Source organism: Larus michahellis, chromosome 11 (assembly GCF_964199755.1).
Source record: "Larus michahellis chromosome 11, bLarMic1.1, whole genome shotgun sequence".
NCBI classification, from domain to species: domain Eukaryota; kingdom Metazoa; phylum Chordata; class Aves; order Charadriiformes; family Laridae; genus Larus; species Larus michahellis.
In genome coordinates, this window is record NC_133906.1 from 20409405 (window position 1) to 20430082 (window position 20678).

The 20678-nt window shown below is 43.1% G+C and overlaps 1 protein-coding gene across 1 annotated transcript in view; it reads left to right on the top strand.

Moving 5' to 3' along the window:
- The first annotated feature begins 4103 nt into the window (after nucleotides 1–4103).
- The window catches only part of ITK (IL2 inducible T cell kinase), a 34267-nt gene continuing 17692 nt past the window's right edge, over nucleotides 4104–20678 (top strand). Inside the window, exons 1-2 of the mRNA XM_074604306.1 lie at nucleotides 4104–4387; nucleotides 18520–18624. Of these exons, the coding sequence (XP_074460407.1) occupies nucleotides 4250–4387; nucleotides 18520–18624 (243 nt within the window). The 5' untranslated portion in view covers nucleotides 4104–4249. The remainder of the gene's footprint in view (nucleotides 4388–18519; nucleotides 18625–20678) is intronic.

Consider the following 20678-nt stretch of genomic DNA (forward strand, 5'->3'; position numbering starts at 1 on the left):
ACTAAAAGAAAAAAAGGAGCCCACTGAGGCCACAGCTGATAAGAACACCTTTACCTGTAACCTCTACTTGCCCAGCACAGAGGATTATTTAGTGCGCACAGCAGCTCAAACTTAAATCAGAAAAATTGAAAATATTTCAGTTTTTCCTTCATGCAGATGGAAAAGTGTCAAAGGATACATGGTAGCAGGCTTTATAAAGGCACCTAAGTAGAGAAGATGTAGGATACCTAAAAAATTCATCAAGTTTTGTCTCCTCTTCTTAAAGGACAGACTTACAGCGGGTTTAAGATACTTAGGACACTTATATTTAACTCTTTTCTATTACGTATACAGAATTTCTGTACTGCACAATACAAAGCGGTGACAAAAGCCTTGAAGAAAAGGAGTGTGCTCATACCTTCGGTGCATCACTGCACCGTCACACAAGGTCAGGTTCCAGAAGTGCGATACCCATGGTAGCGGGATAGTCCAGCTCACCCAAGGAGCCCTTTCAGGAAGGCTTTGGAGTTTGTATGTGGAGCTCTACAGACTTGTCCTCACATCTTCCATCTCTGGAGCCAACTTGATCCTAGACAAGTAGGGTATTTCTACCTAACTATATATATATCTATATAGCTATATAGATATACCCATATATCTCCTAATCTACTGTAGAAGGGTCCTGAAGCCCTCAAATGACGGAGGCTTTGTTTAAAAGGGTTATAACCTATTAGCACCCAGATGGATGATGATATATGATTTATGTCTACTGTTCATGACCTGAAGGCAACAAAGAATTTTATTTAAAATTTGGACAAGAAATCATGATCTTTGAAATTAAGTAAAATTCAAATGCACAGAGCTGGTTGCTCTCTCATAAATGTATAACTAAATATAAATACAATTCTTAGACCATATGGTTTTGTATATACATGTCAATCTGGCTATATATTCATTAGACTTAGAGAGTATTCATACTCTGGCTTGCTACACTCAAATATTTTTGTGCTTGCTACACATGGGCTTTGGGATTAAAGCGACAAAGGAACATGAAGGGTTAGATCTAATACATCAGTCCCTACCTTCCTCCCCAGCTCAACAGTGAAGAGTTGTCAGTTGATAAAGATATTGCAAAGCAGAAATAGTTACAAGCTCTCACTGAAATCAGCCTTTGTGTCTATGTCAATGGCTCCTAAATCTGGCTGTCTTGACTTTTCCCCCTGTCTAATATCTTAGCTGGCCCATCATTAGCTTGAACTCACCTTGGAAATCTCTGATTGACTATCTCATCTGCTAAATCCTGCTAGTTCTGACATAACTCTCAGATTCTCTATCACTCCAGGCCAAAATCTGTGGTTATTTTCTTACAACTATGCATGTCTGTCTGTCTACGTGTTGTATCAGATCTGTGCCTTGCCTTCCACAGCAGCTCAGCCTGTCCGGTTCTCTCACGTGCAGAGCCAAATCTCATTTGCTCCCCGTTTCTCTCTTGCCTTGACCCTCGCAGCTGTTTCCCGTCAGACCTCCTACAACGCATCACATCGCAGTTGCCAACCCCCTATCTGAACGTTTGATCAAATCGCTCCCCTCTTCATGTCCCTCCGCCAACTCATCTCTTATCTCACGAAGAAATTGAGCTGCCAGTCACTACCTTCAAAGAATTTCTTAGCTCTCCCCCCACTACTTACCACCCTTGCTGAATCTCTTCTCCCCCCACATCCTCTCATCTCCAGCAGCGTTGCTCCTCTCAGAGGTCTACATGTTGGTGTCTCATCTCTTTGCTGTCCTGTATGCCTTGCTTTTTCGGCTGAGCTGCAATGTCACACCCTTGCATTTCTATTTATATTCGGTTTTCTGAGAAGACAACCTGTACATCTCTGCCACCAGACTGCAGCCCCCTGAGCTACAAAGACTTTTCAGAAAGTCCTTAACATGCTACACGTAGTGCAAAGAAGAGAACAGAAAGAATAACGTAATCCTAAATAAGTGTTCATGGCTAAAAATGCAACAACATTACAAACCGTGCTTATAAATTCATCTGTACCGACACAAATCAAGCAAAATGCGATGAAGAATAACAGCCGTTCGGGGTGGATTCACTGTTGCTAGCAGAGTGAAGTCCATACAGTTTGTCAAGGCACTCTACTGTCCATGTTTTGGTTTATTAATTACAAGAAAAAGATCTCTGAGCATGATTTAAAACAGCAAATTCTCAAGTGTGAGAGAAGTTATGTGTATTTTACAGGTGCGAGCACCTAAACAAGGTCTGGAAGTGTCTGAATAGCTGCTGTTTACACGGAGGGCAATTTTAGAAAACTCCCAGCAGACTCTGCTTTTTTTATATAAGTGAGGCAAACTGTTTTGTAGAAGAACTGGGAAATTTGGCGTGAGTATTGATCCCAGTCTACAAATAGACATGAAATCCCCCTTGGCAGCAGTGACGATTTCTGAGGAGATCACAGACTTGTGTCGTCTTTCTTGTTCAACCACAAGAGTTCCTTGGAACTCAGTCACTCTGCCAAGAAACGAAACATGGCTTCGCTAGACTTGTGCATGACGAATGTTTCGATACATGCCACATCTCATCTTCAGCAAGATCACCATACATATATATATATATATATATACACACACACACACACACAGGGACCAACTGCACAACAGCTTCTGTTTGTCCTTGTTTCTGTTCCATGATAGTGCATTGCCTTTAGCAAATTCTCTTACAGATTTGTACATCAAGTGCTATCTTTAAACTGTATTTTTATGGCAAATGCCGGTTCTCAATTAGCATTGAACAAAATTGGTAAGGAACGCTTCATGATCCCTGGAACGTGCTGTTTAAACAATATAATACAGAACAGCAAGGAAGGGATATGCCACCTCTTATTTTTTGGGAGGGATAACCAATACATTCTGTTGAGAAATATGGTTCCCAAATCTGTCTACCAACTGCCCTATTAAATCCAAATCTTCATTTAAGTAGAGTTTACAATTCTGATATTTGTTCAATTTTTTTTTTTCTATGAACTGAATTTAAAATAATGAAGTATCTTCTTTGGAGCTTGAAAACAACTCTAAAAATATATCAGCAATAGGGAGCTCTCTCCTTATACCCCAATGCTACGCTAAAGTAAAGCCAAAAGTCAGCATTAGTAAATGATTTAGATTGAAATAATTTTCAAAAATACCTAAGTAATGAAAATACTTATCTTGCAGTTTCCCCACTTTCCACCAGACTCCATCTCTCCAGTCCTCAATAGCATCAGCAAGAAAAATAAATTGCATTTGTTTTAAAACATAGCAGTGGTGGTGTGCTGAATGCATTAGGTACCTATTAATTTTTTTATATTTCTATATTTAGCCTGGTGCAGGCTGCCCTGAATGACTCCCTGAAGTCGCGAGGAAACCAGTTGGGCTTGGTTCGATGTTCGTGCTTGCGTCACTGCTGATTGCACTGGTCTTGATCGCACCCGCAGAGCGTGTGTCCTGCCTGCGCCGCCTGGACCATCCAGCCACAGACTCATCAGACTGCACCTGAAGCAGTCAGTAATCAGTAAATAGTAACCAATGGTAATTAGTTAGTTATCAGTTATTGTAACCATTTGCTTTCAGATTAAATATCTAATGAGTGCAAATATTTATAATTTCTTATACAAGTATATCCTGGATATAATTTTTTATGCTTACATAGTAGGAACCTTCGTGCTATGTGGGAAACCTCCTCAAAAAAAGTTGTATGAAATCTCTGAGACACACTGCCAACTGTTAAATACTCTGAATGGGAAGGCATCATTCCTTCAAAAAAGAAATAGGGATGCATGACCTACTTCTAAAAGGACGGGAGAGACACTCATCCTATACATCCACGTTCAGCACGTCTATTTATAACTGTATTTACTAAATGGGCGAGTAGGAGACAGATGCTTAATCATGCCACACCCCTTTTTAATTAATCCTTAATCATTGACTCACATCTACTAAATGTCCCTCAAATGTTATTTTTTCCACAACATTTACCTTAGCCTATATTTCGACATGTGCTGTTCATTTTATGACTTCAGAGAGGATGTGGTTATGGTTTGACAGAAAGGAAGCTTTGCTGTAGATGGGAAGATAAAGCTCAAAGCACCTACGCTGCCTTTTGAATACCTTTTTTTTCTTTTTTTTTTTTATTTAACTGTCTTCCTTCTTGTGTCTCTTTCTTGGACGGGCGCTCAGCGCGTAGGGCAGACATCCCCTGTCCTGGGAGAGGGCCATTTTTGGCTCAGCCATGAATAACTGTGTGCTCTTGGAGGAACTGCTGATCAAAAAATCCCAGCAGAAGAGAAGGACTTCACCCTCCAACTTTAAAGTGCGCTTCTTTGTCTTAACCAAATCCAAGTTGGCTTACTATGAACATCGCCATGGGGTACGTCAGCCATTTTCTCTCTCGTAATAGAGTAATGGAGGGAAGGACAAAATTTGTTAAAGGAAGGGAAGGATGCTAATGGAGGGAAGGGTGATCTTTGTTAAATTTTATTAACATTTCTGGTCCTTACTACAGCACCATTCACTGAAAATTGTGGAATGGTCAAAGGGGTCATCTAGAGCTTCTGGTCAGCGGGCATTTGGTGTGCATGGAGGAATAAGACTACCTGGCTGTTTTATAGAAAGGATCTAGTTTTGTTGTAGGAATTTATCAGGGCTGTTGTAACCGGTGTGTGTAACAGCTGCCTGGCAGTTCACACGGGACAGGGGTGACCTGGAGCAGCGTATCACGAAGTTCACAACTGTACCCTAACTGCATCTGCGAAGAAGGTCGTCCGCAGATCTTCACTCTCTCATTCTTCTCTTCAGGGCAGCAGCCCGATGACTGGTAGGAGACCGGTCTATCATTTTATAACTAATTCAGCTGCCATCCTAGTCTTCTGCCATGGTCTAGTCTTCAGAGTCAGCTTCAGAAGGGATGTGATGATGAGATCCGTGCTTAGACTAGGCATTGTTTTCCCAAGCTTGCATTTCCCTGATTTGCTAAATATGAAGAAAATTAGAAGTCAGTCTGTGCACCCCGTTGTGCTAAGTGTTCTAGTGAAGTGAGAATTATTTCCCTCTTCTATTTAGCTGGATGTTTGCTGAGCCTCATTACGGTTTTAAATAATATTGCTTGTTTTCTAACAGTCACTGAACATACTGTTAATCCATTATCTTCAGGCACCATTACTGTATGCAGAGCAGCATTGGGGATCATGTTGCTTTGCTATCTAGCCTTGGCAACTTCAGACCATCTGATCTTGCTCAGTTGCAGAAAATGAAGTTAAAACTGAACACACACAAAAAAAGTGAAGTATGATGTATTGTATCATAATGCAGTTCAGGTTGGATTTAAGAGTTAACAGTCACTTTTACTTGCAAGTTCTTTCTCTCAAATGTGCCCAACAAAATGTTTTTCTCACTTTTATTTTATAGTTTGTGTTTCTCTTACCTCCGTATTTAAATAGGAAAATATTTATTGCTGCATACTGTGCCTATATTTGGGTTGAGACTCTCTTTGACTGCTATCCAAACTATCTTTCAAATGCCATTATTTTAAGATTTTAAAGTCCATTCTAACTATTCCACTTAATTACTCTGGGTAAAATTTTCAAAAGCATCTAAGTGATTCTGCTGTAGGTATTTAGAGACATCTTTACAAATAATTTTCTTTGGTACTTTCTGAGTCTTGGTGGACTTGAGATGAATTCAACATACACTTTGCCTAGATACTTTTGCCGAATTGCAGTAGGTGTCTCTTGGCATCTTCAGACAATGAAATAGTTCGGAAAATTTGGCTCGGTGACTTTCAGTGGGGCACAGATTTCACATGCTGTGTGAGTGTCTTTGGAAATTTTATCCCCTAATCTTCCTGAAGGTCAATTAGGCCAGATAAGAGTTTGGTATATTGTCTACTTTATGTCATATGTTATCTATTATAAACATGGACACATTATATATGCGCCGACACTTAATGCGTAAACATACCTGTAACTTTAGGCCCTGATACACATTTGAGGGATGCTGGGTATATCTGTAATTACAGGGCTGATTTGCCATGAAACACTGATTTTTTTCTGACACAAACTGTCGAAATCAGGTTGTTACATGAATAGAAGAACTTAGTACGAAATGGGGAGAAAAGAGTTTGTCTTATGAAATACTCCCAGAACCGATCCTCAGCCTCTTCAGTGATTTTCCCCAAAATTAGACCATCCTGGTGAGACCTCCACATGGTCAGGTCATCGCTGTTCTGGAGAGAAAAGCTTAGGGCAGCCCATGAAAGAACCGTCTTGTTTTGTGCTGAGAACGGCATGAACCCCCAACAATCGAGGTCACAGCCAGTGAAGGAAAAATGATGGCACCTGCCCGACCCACGGGCTATGCCCATCCCCGTGAGTGAGCCGTGGAGAACCACCAGGGAGCGTGCGCAGGGGTTGGAATCGATGGTCTGTAGTGCTCATTCTGTACCACAGGCCCTGGCACAGGATTGGCTCTGCTCCGCGGGGACTCTCTCAGGTAATTTGTGGGGCTGGCAGGGCTGTCCACAGGCTGTCACCATTGCCAGCCCACAGTCTGCATGTGGCCCCCCTGCTCTGGAGGTCTAGGGCAAAGTGGTAAGGACATTGCTGTTCTCTGCCAGCTGGCTGCAGCGATGGGGAGTATCCCTAGGCATGCGTACTGCACCCTACAGGTGGGAACAGCTTTTAAATTGGCTTTTAAATTACATATTTTTCAAGGGAAATCTCTGTGGATGTTTGCTGTAAGTGTTTTCAATGAGTTTCGTTAAGAACCCCCCCCAGCCTGTCCAGTGGCTCACTGCACTCCGAGTTCAACCCCATACAGCGTCCGCCGCTCTGGTCCCCAGTCAGTCAGTAAGAGCAGCCTGTGCATAAAGTCAGGTAAAACAATTAGCGAACTGCTTAACGCTTCGAGAAGCCCCACTGATTTCAGTCAGGTGGCTTAAAGTAAAGCATATGCTTATGCACTAAGCCCAGGCTTACCTGTTTTGCCTGTATTTAACAGAGTTTAGCACCCAGTCCCTTCCTCTGCATTTTGACGCTGTGGGTATAAAAAGATGTTTCAACATTTATTGTAGCAGTCCAAAGCAAGGAAATAAATATTGTAGCAGTCCAAAGCAAGGAAATAAACAGGTCAAAGGGATACAGGGATAATTCTGTAAATGATTCCAAAAGCTTTCCAGACAACCAACATCATAAAGGCAAATTTTTGCAGTAACTGTAATAGCATTTTCATCGTAAGGGCCACAGCTAGACAGAGAGCACTGTTCTCCGCAGGGGCCAAGCACACAACCGCTGTTAATGTTAATGAAAGATATTTATGTATCTCATTAGGAGAATGAGCCCCCAATAAGTGACAACAATAAGAAGCTGTGTTTTCTGGAATTCATTACGCAGTGCACAATGCAGGGCTGTCTTAACATAAAGCACAGCCCTGATAACAGGCACATGCATTCAGCCCCCGTCTCTACTAAAATACATCAGAAGTGTCTTTATTATAACATGCAAATCAATTCCGCAGGCAGAAATTCTTTGTTTCCAGGGTCTGATCTTATAGCTACTGTGCGTGTGAGTCAAGGAGCACATGGGAGTAATCATTTTAACTATTTCAATGAGTTTGATCCTCACCAGAATAACCGACAGTGAAGACACTATGCGATACTCGCAGGGTGCCAGTGCACTTGCAGTACTGCAGAAGAAGCAGACAAGCGAATCCCTCTGGAGTGGTGTCTAGGACAGAGTTTCAAATGCCCTTACTTAGCAAAAACACTTCAACTGGTGAGTTACCTATATCCATTCCTATATCCATTCCCCTAATGGCTTGCGGTTGTTGGTAAATCCTTCAGGTTAGCAGACAGGAGAGTGAAGAGAGATAGTTTCACATTTCAGACACTAAGTAGAGGTTCTTACATAGTCTTCAGCACCTTGCATTCCTACCTGGATGGGGACAGCCAGAAACAAGCGTCTCTCCCTGTATTTCAAGCTGGCTGTAGGCTACAAGTGGCTCAGATGTCTGAGGCTGATGCCACACTTAGTGAACAGGCCACTGGCTTCAGGGCTGGTACCACACTAATGGTACCACACCGTTACCATTGCACGATCTCTGCATCAGAGCTGCTCCTCTTGGCACGGCTCAGTCCTGCAGAGAGTGCTTGGGTCTGTCTGGATCAACTACGGAGAAGCGCTCAATGTCCCTATGCTACAGTTTTCCCTCTTCAAAAATAGGCATTTTGCCCTATACAGGCATTATGAGAAGTATTTCAGGGCTGGGAAAGTCGCACTTAACACCTGGAAAGTCCAGGCACATAAATATTTTTAAATTTCATATCTTCATGCTCCCATGGGCTATTCCTAGTCCAGCTTTAAAAGGCAGCAATGAAAGGAGCACACAGAAAAGGACCACGTTCCCTTTTCATTTACATCAGCACTGTTCTTCCTACACTGGTCAGATGCTCAAGAGGTCACATAGCATGAGGCAGCTTTGTCCCGCGCACTTTCATTCTGATCTTTGATATTCAGATATAAAGATGGCACTTTAATGTGTCTTGAAATTTGCTTCCAGTCTCTTGTTCCAGGAGAACAAAGGAATAAACTTGAGTGAAAAGCCTTTTATCAGCATCCTAAAAATGCTTCAGCTGCTTCTGTTGCATTATCTACACGTAGGGTTACTTGCAACAGTCCCACTACCCACGGTAACAAAAGCAGCGCTTCGTTCCTTGGTCCAGCCATCCATTTTACCTTGATAATTCTACACAGAATCCACTTGTCCATCCTGCTCTGGAAAGACTTGGGCTTCTTCCCCCAAGAGCCTAACGTAAACAGACTAAGACTTTTCTTCTAAAGATCTCCAGTTTGGTGTTCCCGTTAATTAGAGTGACCGTTCATACCATTTCTCATTGCTTTGTGTATTCTGAATACCTTAACATTCATGAAGCTCTAATCCTCATCTAAAGTTAATTTGATTATGGTTTTAAAGATTACCTTCCAAATAAATACATATCTGAGGAGATACGTCATTCTCCATAACCTGGTATGTTTTTATTAACAAGTTCTGTTTCCTTGCCAGAATTTGCAATACCATCTGTCTGCTGATGCATATCTCCAACTAATTTATTAATAATACACATATCACCCACAAAAAAGCCAGGCTTGGCATCTGTCTGCATCACACCTGTTTCAACGACTTTTTATGAAATAAAATCAATACAACCTTAAATAAGGTGGAGACAAGGTACAAACCTGTGCCTAATGTTAAATGAATCCTATAGTACACCTCTCTGAATTTAAAATTTATTTTTTTTTTAAATAATCTGAATCATATTATTGGAGTTGAGGGAGGAGTAAGTTTATATTGTTTGCCACAATGAGCCCCATTTCTATCGTGAAATCGCAGAATCAGGGTAGTACTGGCTGGAGGGCACTTCCTAAATCCATTTAGTCAGACTTTGTGCATGGGGCCAGCATTAGATCAACACTGGGAGCAGGATTATCGCCAACGCTAGAACAAGTCATCTGCGGCATTGACTAGCCACTGCTTGAAAGCCAAGGACAGAGATTTCATGTCTTTGGGCAACCTGTTCCGATGCATCTTATCAAATGTTTTTCTGGATATTTACAAAGTTCCCGTGTATTGTAGTTCTCGTTCACGACTTCTGCGGCATGGCTCAGGGTGGTGATATTGTCTAGACAAGATTGCTGTAAGCAAAATGTGGGTTGTTCTGTCTGGTGTCTATGGCCTTTCTAACTCTACAAATAGGTGGTAGAGTCTGGTAATCAAAAATAGCTCCTTTTTGCTGGAATAACTCATTTTATCTTCCAGAATGTGATTCTAATTATTTTCTTTTTGCATTTTCTGTGCATACTTGGTTCTGCTCCTACTAGGTCTTTGCCTAGGTATTTGTTGGTCTTTAATCTTTCAAGATTTTTTTTTAATTATGTCTGAGCAATGTCTTCCCAGCAAATGTCACGTACTTCCATCTTCTTTAAATTACAAAGCTCAAATCTTTCTTCTGTCGGAGAACATTAAGGATGCAGAAAAATTTTCAACCCATGTTTTTTATAGCTTTAAAAAGGAAGGAATTCCTCCTAATACGACTAATAGTTACCTTTTATTAGAGTTCTCTACTGTGGCCATTTTTGCTTCCAGTGCCTGTCTTTGCTTTACATTGCAATCAGCATTGTAAGTGATATTGTTGCAATGCCTGCCTGTTGCTTTATACTCTTTCATCCTTTCTGACCAATTTTGATTTTTTTTTTAACCTTAAAGCTTGTACTTTTTTTTCACATGAAAAAATAATGGCATTCATTCAATTTAATTTAGCTTCCCTTCTTTCACTGAATTTTGCATTCACAGCGATCCATTCCTTCTCTAAGTCTTTGCTCAAATCAAGAATAGTTTTGAAGAAACTAATCCAGTATTCAGTAGTTGTTCCATATGCTTTTATGTAACATAAAAGACCTATTTCCATCATATTAGAAAGCTCATGTGAAAGCCAAGAATCTTCCTTTTTTGTCTTCTGTTTCTTGATGGTGACACTGATTTTCTTGTCAAACCATGTGAGCTGATAGCAGTGATGTGCACCTTGATAATCATCTCAGATGGCACCTGAGACAATGTCAACATTGGAAGTGGCTTTGTCATATCTTAAAATAGGAGCTCAGTGAAAATACTGGGCTCTTGCAGGTGTGTGAGGCCCTGTGATGGGCCAAGAGAAAAATGCTCTTATGGCCAACTGTGCTTTTCCACCGGATCTCTTTACTTGAATGTTAGATTCACACAGACCATGACAATGTACACTTTGTACCATAGAAATCGTGCAGAAGGGTTATGGTTTCGATTTTCTCCTGCACGTCTTCTGTTTTCAGCTCATGTAATTCTGAAAATTGGACACCTTAGCAAGCCTGGAGGAGTGAACACTGAACCAGCCAACTCTTGGCTAAGTGTCTGAGGTCTGGGTCTTCAACGTGGCTCTATTGACTCCTCTTCCCTTTCAACAAAAAAGTTAGATTTCTCTGCTTTTAAATTATTTTGATGGAAATGCAACACTGGATCTGGCCTATAGGACTTTATAAGGATAGTAGGAGTAATTCTGCTGTAGCTGATATTCCCCAGGTAAGCTGAGAATTTGAGTAGACTGATAACAAACTGAGATTGTTTGCATGGGACAGGCTTTGGCTACAAACAGTATTGGCCTCAGTAAACAAGATTCGATACTGAAATTAGTTGTTGGGAGCGACATTGCCCAGTGAGTGAACCACGCAAATGGTGTGTACGGACAGCAGGCAGCACCATTATTAAGCAGCGCCGTAATGTGTCACAGGCAGATGAAATACTTTCTGATGTAGGAACTTGCTGTGATTCAGCTTTGTTTGTTAGGTCTATTCCCATGCCCTGGGCTCCAGGTGAGGGTGTGGTCAAGGAGACCTTTGCAGGTCCCTGGAAACGTGGCAAAAAGAAGTTAGTGGCTGCAACTGGTCTAGTTGGCAGCAACTGAGAACTGCAGCGGAGCGCCCACGGATGAGTTCCAGCAGTGGAGCAGACACAGCCCACCAGCTGCCTCCCCAGGCACCAAGGTGTGCTTCTCCATCTGCTGCTTAGATGAACAGAGGCACCTTAGGCACTGGTCACACCTGATTTTGTCTTTCAACACAACTCGATGCACTCTGCATCCAGGGTATGCCCACCTCGAAAACACTTTCATGTTCTTTAGATATGAAAACAGCTGTAAAACAATTTTATTTTTTTTTAATTCAAGTAGGAGGACAAAATAGTCATGATAGACATGTGAACCGAGCAGCTACATTTAGGGATTTAAATATCAAATATAATACCTCCAAGTATATTGGAGGTATTAAAGCATAACACAACAGTCAGCGCTCTACTGAAAATCCCGGTATTATCAATTATCACCGCCTTCTGATTTTCCTTTTGAGCACTTAGTATCGTCAGGAAAAGCAAAATTACTTTCCTTTAAACTTTTTTTAAAATTCAAATTGCTCAATTTAGGTTTCAAATTTCATTTAAAAAAATGTTTAAATTGTTTTATTTCCCATAAAACCTCAAACTATCAGTGCTCCTAATAAGAGAGAGAACTCCCAAAATACTGAACAATGCTGGGGTTCAGGCAAAATTTCTATCAATCCAGCAATCAACAGTTCTTAATATCCTAAACTATTAATGATAAAAACAGCACGTACCACAGTGTATAGATAAGGGATATGATAAGGGATACAAAATAACTGTATCAACACAGAGTGTTCAAGGAGGTTCAAGTTCATGCTGGAGTCTTTCGGTCAGTGGAAAAATACCGTAGCAGGAGAATTGCCATTAAAAATAAGTCCCTCTTGTTCCAGTGATATCTCACGAACTCCTAGTTACTATTTTCTGTGTTCTTCCTAATTGTTATCTCAGCACCACCACGTGACTATGCGAGGCCCATAGCTTAAGTAGCAAATAAACTGGAGACTCTGCAACACCGCAGGCATAAGCAGATTTGGGCAGCTCAGGAAATCAACAAATTCCTTTCCAACTTACTGCTTACTACTCAGTCGTACCTGAGAGGCAGTAACATGTCGCTCATTTAAAAAGATGGTGTTCACCAAACCACAACAAGTCGAGCTCTCTGCCGTTGGAAGGTGTTACACCTTGCACAACGGTTCTGCTTCACGTTGATATTAATCTGTCTGCGAAGAGACAGACAGGTCTGTTGGAGTGGTCTCTTCGTTGACCCATTTATTTCCTACCAGTGGTTAAACCTGTAATGGTGCCTGAGGACGCGTACTGATATCCCCCATAAAATGATATTTTAATAGCTCAAGTAGGACTTTAACATGGTAAATTTGGAGTTACATGGAGAGAAATCAGAGCAAGCAATGGATATATATTCCTATATTATTCCTAGAGCTTAATTTAACCACATGAGAGTATAAAAGTGTGACCGTAGACCACAACAGATGTCCACGAGCCAAGTGGCCTGTCTTCAAGAGTCGTCAGTGTCTGCTGTTTAGAGTAGAACTACAAAAACAGCCTCAAATGCTTTCCTGGAAGCAGATCGGGAATATCTTGAAGGACCTGACTGCACAAACGTAGACCTTAATTTGCCTTTTTGAGCTTAGAGACAGCTGTATGAGAGAAAGACCCTTCAACTTTAAGCAATGTTTTTTCAGTCATTTTGAAATCAGCCTGAGTTATTCTGAAGACAGGCATTTTTATGGTGGGTTTTACTGGGGTTTTTTCCCATTTTCCCTCAGCCATTTTCATTTTTTCCCATTTTCAGCTCAGCTCGTTGCTGGTGCTACCTGAGAACGTGTGCTGAGCCGGGCGCAGCCCACGCCGCTTCCCAGCTGTGACCGCGTCCCTTTGCTCTTCATAGCTGGGGGAGTAATTAAAATTAGTTACTGTGCTCTTAATAGCAACATCGTAAAATTGTCGCTGTGTTACTTAAGACATCCACCCCTGTGGGCTTTCAGCCACAGCTGTGGGCTCTGGGAACACAGAAGCCAGCTCTCTTTTTGCTTCTGTTCACTCTTAGCCCTCATCAGCTGAGTGGAAAGGATTTCTGCTTCTGCTTTTTTTTTCCCTGTCCTGTTGCTGCCCATGTATCAACAGGAGAGGAGTTTCTGTTCTTAGAAGCAGTTGGGTCCCGTAGGCAGAGCTAATGATACAACTTGGCCTCCAAATCTTCATGACGGGTGACTACAGACATGAAGGAGGAAAAAGTGTGAAGATCCCAGGCTGAATTTACAGCACTTGAGTTCGGTAAATCCACTTTTCTATAGGAAAGTGCAACTTACTGACAGCCAAAGGAGAGCAACACAGATGGAAGCTGAGCACTGTATTACCAACTTTTGGAAGGGGAGTCGATTGTTATGAGAAAAACCTGCTGAAAAGGCACACGTGACATTCTACCTGCATTCAATCACTGCCCCAGGGCAGCTGCATCGCCTCTGCTCCCCAAAACTAACTCATGCCCTCTCCTGAGCCTATTTTGACCTCTCCATCACACGGTGGTGCATGTATACGGCAGTTCAGAATCCAGCGGCACAAAGCTATAGGTGACAGCAGTATCATATGGTTAAGTCATGTTATTGTTACCGCTAATTTGTTGTTACTGTGTGTGGTTACCCTGTCACTAGTACGAGTCGTGGACGGGGGTCTGGAGAGCGTTTGCTGTGCGAGTACAAGCCCTCTGCAGAGGTACGGTAGTCCTCTTAAGGCCAGCGCCTGCAGTAGATGTTGAAGGCGCTGCTCTCGCCAGCACAGCAATCTCTCATTGCCACTCTAAAAATACTTCAATGTGCACTCAAGCCTCCCTTCACACTTACGTACACTTTATTCCAGTGGCGTGCAGAATTCAAAGCTTTTGCTTTTTTGCTTTTTTTCCTCCCTGCCTGTTCCCAAGGGACTGCATATAGCACTGGAAAAAACTGGTTTGGTTTCACCACCTCAAGCCCACAGAGTAAGAAACCCCAAAACCAGTTTCTGCCTCTGTCCGGGCTGCACATGAGCCCAGCCAGAGGCAGGTGACACAGGACAAGCAGGTCATGCCAAGGTCCAAGGCAAACACCCCTCATCTACTTAATCACCAATTAAGAATGGTTCCTTCTAGTCAAGACAATAAGTGAAAACAGGGAATGAACTTTGGCTCAGATTCTTACAAAAAAACCCGAACACTACAGAGAAGGTCGTTAAATGCTTTTAGTGACGGAGATGTTTTTTGCGGTTGAGCTTACAGAGGACTGGAATTTCCTACCTTGCTCCGCCGCAGCTATAAATTAGCTTTCCCCTGCCTCCTACCGAGGGAAAATGTCCAGCTGCAACGGGGGAGCAGCGGGCAAACGTTGGCTCATGGATGGACCTTGTGGCAGGAGGAAGGACTCCGTATCCAAGGTGGGACACAGCTGGGCTACAAAGGGGACCATACTTCCTAGATGGCTTTAGGAAACATGGCATGCTGCCCTTCTGCCTGCCAGCAAATGCCGCCTGCTCTCTCCTCCCGTGCTCCCTGAGATTCTCTGCCCATCCCTGCCTTACTTCTCCCTAGCACTTGGCCTCCCTCCCTTCCCTCTGCTTCCACCACTGGTGGCTATTTTTTTTGCTAGGGCCCTTCAGTAAAAATGGTGGGGTTCAGCAAAACCTTTAAGCATCCACCGAAGGACCTTCAGCCTAAATGCTCGGTGCAGCACATTTGATGAATGGGCTTCGCAAATAGCAACAGCAAAGTGTTAGCCAGAAAGTAGCAAATTTCTCAGACTGCACAGCCCCGTATCTTACAAGATCTTAGACATTCACGAAGCCGGAGGGTGCAGGGCCGCGGTCAGGAAGTGTGCTCACGGCGCAGATCTGTGTCACCTGCAGCAGCCGCTGACGGCTCGCTGCCCTCCCACCACGGGCTCCATGTCCCCGCTCCTTCCCCTGCCCCACACCCTGAGCTGGGCAAAAGTGATTTGTTTTGTGGGGTGGCCAAGCTGCCATGGCATGAGTGAGTAGCAGTGTCGGTGGTGGTGTAGTCTTGGCACATGATAAATGCCAGGTGGCTCATTCCCCAACAAAGCATGATGAGATGCCTTCTTGTGTTGCAGGGCAGGGCTATGTCAATTGTCCCATAGTCAGTTGTCCTGGTATCTAAGGCAAATAGGGACCATTGTGGTCGGGTGGTTTATGCAGTAGACACAAACTAAAGGATTAATCAGTGAAAGAGCTGCTGGAGTTGTGTGGCAAGAGGAGGTGCAATACCAAAGACGAAGACCATAACGGGCTTGTGATGCACCTGGCTCCGTTCAGAGCTGTTGGCTCTCCTTCCTGGAATTGGCATATTGCAAATAACGGACCAAAAGAAATAAAACGGGACAGACTGATCTGCAGCATGCTGTACTTCTTGTGGGACAGCAGCATGCCTTGGTTATCTTCACACACACACTACACAATAAGACCACTGATGTTTTTTCTGACCAACCAGCTAAAACATCTACTTCATTATACTCCGGGCAGACTGAAAACAAGAAATGGAGATCTGTCAGAATGTTTTAGCCCTTTTAGGAAGAAGTCTCTGAGGTTTTTGGAGACCATTTTTAACAGGCTTTTCCTCTCCACTCCCTTCCCAATGACCCAGTTGCTTTTGTTGGATTAAAGTGCAGTCAGGCATCACAAAGGCAGGGATATGTTTAGCTTCCAGCGCCGTTTCTGGGTAATGCCTGGTTTGTGAGTGGTAATTCCAGTTGGTTGTGCTGCTGCGGGACTGTAATTGCGTTCTATCAGCAAATCCCAAATCTGCCGGGCAATGCCCTGGCTGTGAGACGCACCCTGACATTGCACTGCGACGTGAGATTATGAGGAGCTTCCGTTGCTGAAATTACATGATGAAAAGGAGCACAGTAGGTGATGAGAGCTGCAGGACGACTGCACAAAGCTCCTTGAGAAGGCTGGACCCTGTCTTTCAGCAGGGTCTGGAAAGGTATCACCAAAAACCAGCCTGCAGCGAAAGAGCAATAGCATGTGACTGGCACAGCATCACTTCCTAAAGCCTCAGAGGAGGAGTGCATGTGGTTAAGCCCTGGAACTTCAAAAGAATAAGATGAAGGAGGATTCAATGCTAGCAAAATTGTAGCTTTTTATAGGAAATAAATGGCTTTGTGTCTCATGGAAAGGGTAGAAGTCCCAGGGGCAGAACAAATGATAGAGGAGGTTGTGGAGACAGAGGAAGCCAAGTCTGAAAGAAAGAAGTGAATAGACAAAATGAAAGAAAATACATGGTGAAAATGGGGTACAGTGAGGCCTCCTAAGGCTTGGCAATACTCTTGATAGTTAATTGGTATTTACATTTGGGGGTGCTTTACGGTCTTGGGTTTATTGATATAAAAAAACCCACCACTCCACCCCACGGAGCTACGTAGGCAGATATTGTCTACAGGAGACGGTGCTGGCAGTAAATCCCGAGGCGCTGGTTGAACTGCAAGCAAATACAAATACAAAACCCAAATACTCACAACAAGGTTCTGCAAAAGCAATGTGAGGCCACACTAGTAATTTCCCTCTCTTTCCTCAAGTCCAGGTATACAAAGGCGAAGTTCCCATCCAGTTGTGCAAGAGTAAGGCTTGGGGAGCCTCGGGGCCTCTCTGTTTGACAGCACACTGTGGCAAACCTCACCCCATGCCCAGTGGCATCAGCTGCTTCCCTGTTTTAGGCTAAATTTACTGATGGGAGGTAGTAACGGAATGGCAGCGAGGGTGGGCATGGGGTGCCGTGCAGAGGGCAGGCACCTTGCCCTGGTGATGGGGACAGAGCTGCAGGGTCATGGTGATGTAGGGAGCAAGGGGCAAGAGTGAGCCGGAGGGTGAAGGACATCAAGGGTTGGGTTGGGAGTCCGAGGCAGGGCAGGGAAGTTGCCGAAGTCTTGCTGTGTCTCTGAATAATAACCTGCGACAGGTACAACACGGTCGCTGAAGTTCATGCTCTCTCCCGTTGACAGTTGCCTGTGTTTTTGAAAAACAGAAGCTTTTGCAAGTGTTTTTGGGGCTTCTTAAATCTCACCGATTTCCGTCACGTTGTCGCAAAGCTGAGCTGGGAGACAGCTAGTGCTTAATCCCTACTGAAAACGAATCAAAACAGGAAACCAGTTTGCCTCCGAAGAGCGAACGCTTTTGTAGTGAATCCTCCAGAAACGTGCACCAGCCTTAGCTCAGCTCCCGCCGGCCACGTGCCCGCGTCCGCCTCACCCCGCTCTCGCAAAAGCTGGGTGCCACCCACCGAGGAGCTGCCGGGCGAGGGTTCGGTGGGACACAGGGTACACCCAGGTGGCCGGGATGCTCGGGTGTCTCTTCTTTCCTTACCCTTTCCTACCCGCCCATACTGTTATCTAGGTATCTGGTATATGATGAATAGTAACGCAGCAGAGGCTGCCAGAAAAATTGTTTTGTCGGCAAGTTTTTGAGGATATTATTTATTTCAAAATTTCCTGTTTTATTTTGTTTGGGTTTTTTTCTCAGCTAAAAAACCCAGACAGAACGAAAACAAAGAAGTGTTTTGCTTCTTGGAAAAATAGATGCAGTAAAAATGTTACATTTTAGATAAAACGCTTAGTTTTGAAATTCCCAGTAGGTGAATATTTTTTTAAATTAAATATTTATTGTTTTATAGCCTTTCAGTATGAATCAGGAGCGTTAGTGAACTGAACATTTCATGAAAATAGGCATTTTTGATTAAAAAGGCATTTCATTTTGTTAGAAGAAAAAATAAAACCTGAATTTCAACCAGAGTTTTTGACCCGTTCTCTAAGAATCCATGTGCTGAGTTGAAATGTATGTGTGAGCAGACATGTATGTGTATATGCAATCCATACAGAGCGGCCATATATAGGAATGAGTCTTTATACCTTTAAATGTCTTACATAATCAGTTAATTTGCTTCTGCTCCATTAAAATTAAATCTCCTGTGGACATGACAGTCTTGTCTAATTACTCACTTAATCCACGATCATTAACATTAACCGAGTGCTTTTCTCTTTCTTTTAGAAAAAAAGGACTTTGAAGGGTTCTGTGGAACTTTCCAGGATTAAATGTGTGGAAATTGTGAAAAGTGACATCATCATTCCCTGTCAGTATAAATATCCTTTCCAGGTGAGTCTGTCCATCGGCCGTACTGACAGAGATATCACTTCATTTTGTATCTCAATAAAATTCTCCCCCACAGTGCAGCCATTAATGAACCCACCACCGGGGTGAATAACAGCAAAGGAAGAAAAAGCAGATCGAGGTTTGAAATGAACTGGGAAATCAGAGACCAAGACCCATAAACTTTTACAGTCATTGGTGTTAAACTGGAAAGGATCGTTAGAGCTTCTAATCCTACCTCACCTTTAACACAATATTCAGCTATCCCACTAACTCATGTTCAGAGAAAGCCCATCTTTCACACGGGGAATCCACCCAGGGGTTTGGCCAATTTACCTGCGTGATGCTGAAACTAAACCCGTTCAGTGGCCTTTGCATCAGGAACTGGTGAGTGTGATGTGTTAGGGCCGCTACGCCAGCCCAGAACAGGGAGGGCTGTCAGTCATGAGATGGCTTAACGACCAAGAGGCTTTTGGTTATGAGATGGCTTAACGACCAAGAGTGCTAGCTCTAGGATGAGCAACGCATTGCCAAGTGTTAATTATTAATACGTATGAGATACATTTACATTGCCATGTAAACAGAAATGCCACAGAATATTTCCTCAGTTGTTGCAACAAAAATTCCCTGTTTATTATGTTATTCCCTGTGCCGCCATTTATCAGAATTTTATCATGTTGGTGACAGTATTTTTCTTAACAATTATGGTTTGTGGATTTCAGCAAATACAGGGTCATCTCTGTTCGCAGAGGGCTTTAAAAGAGCGAAATATCTGGACTCAGACTTGCAAAGAAAAGCTAATGATTGTGACCCATGTACATAATAAAAGTTAAAAATGCAGATAACTTTATAGAAAGAAAAAAGATAACCATAAAGCCAGATTTTTTCCCCCCATTCTTGTTATCTCAAAACCAACAACAATTCGGAGGTTTAGCTTGGTACCGTCATTCTGCAAATCATGAAGTACCTTGTAGAGTCCTCTCTAACGTCTTCACCTGAACAGCAAAATTGCATGTCCACCATGCTGTAGTCTGAGCCTTGGAAAATGTTACCTTGCAGAGATACGAAAAGGGAGAGGAAATAATTATTTCCCAAACTAGGTTGGGTGAGGAAACCCCCGCTCCAGCTTGGGTTGGTCCCCATCCAGGACCATAAAAATTGTCCTGGAATATTAGAAAACATTGCTATGTTGGTGCATAGCGAGGACTCAAGAAACCAGAGGAGCAGAGCGTGATGGCCTCATTTATGGGCTTTGGGGAGTGGCAGAAGTTGCTGTCGTACGCTGCAAACGGCTCTCGATGAGCAGCCCAACAGGAAAGCTCTTAACTGGGGCTGGGTAGGAGCTGCCTGGCTCGGGGAAAGCTTGGTGGGGGAACCTCAACTGCTCTTAACTTCGGTGAACATGGACTAGAGAAGGAACAAATGCTCCGATCTGTTTGTTCTGGGTCTGAATTTTCCAGTCTGTATCTCCACATCTCCAATGCTTGTAGGAACAGCAAAATAAAGTGGCCAGTACTGGTGGGATGCTAACAGTGGACCAGTCATGATGGACGGTGGCCCACTGAGGTCGTGGTAATGGCTCCTGCTTGTAGCACGTCTGAATTTTGTCCCACAGTCAGTTTTGTGGTATTTTGTAAAATTATATTGTCTGGTTGGGGTTTTTTTTTAAATATCTTGGCTGCATCCAGCTGTAAATCTTCTGTGGAGCCACCAGTAGCTTTTTGGTTTTGTGTGGCTCATCTGGCAGTGAGCCCCTTGCAGAGAGGCATGAAATGAGTGATTTTGTGCAGTTGTGCATGCTCATGGCTACGTGTTTTGGAGATCTGCGTGCTGAGTATTTCAAAATCTGCCTTAGATTGTCAAAACATTATACAGACATAACAATAATATCAACAGGAGTGGCTTTAAATGAGTAGGAATTATTCCTCCCCTATTTCTATTTTTTGTAAAAGAGGTTATAATTTATCTCTCCGTAGCATGCAAAGCAGCTGAGTCACACACGGCTGTCTGTGTGTGCCTGTAAGGGCTTCAGGCCAAGAGATAGCAAATGTTTCCTGTTC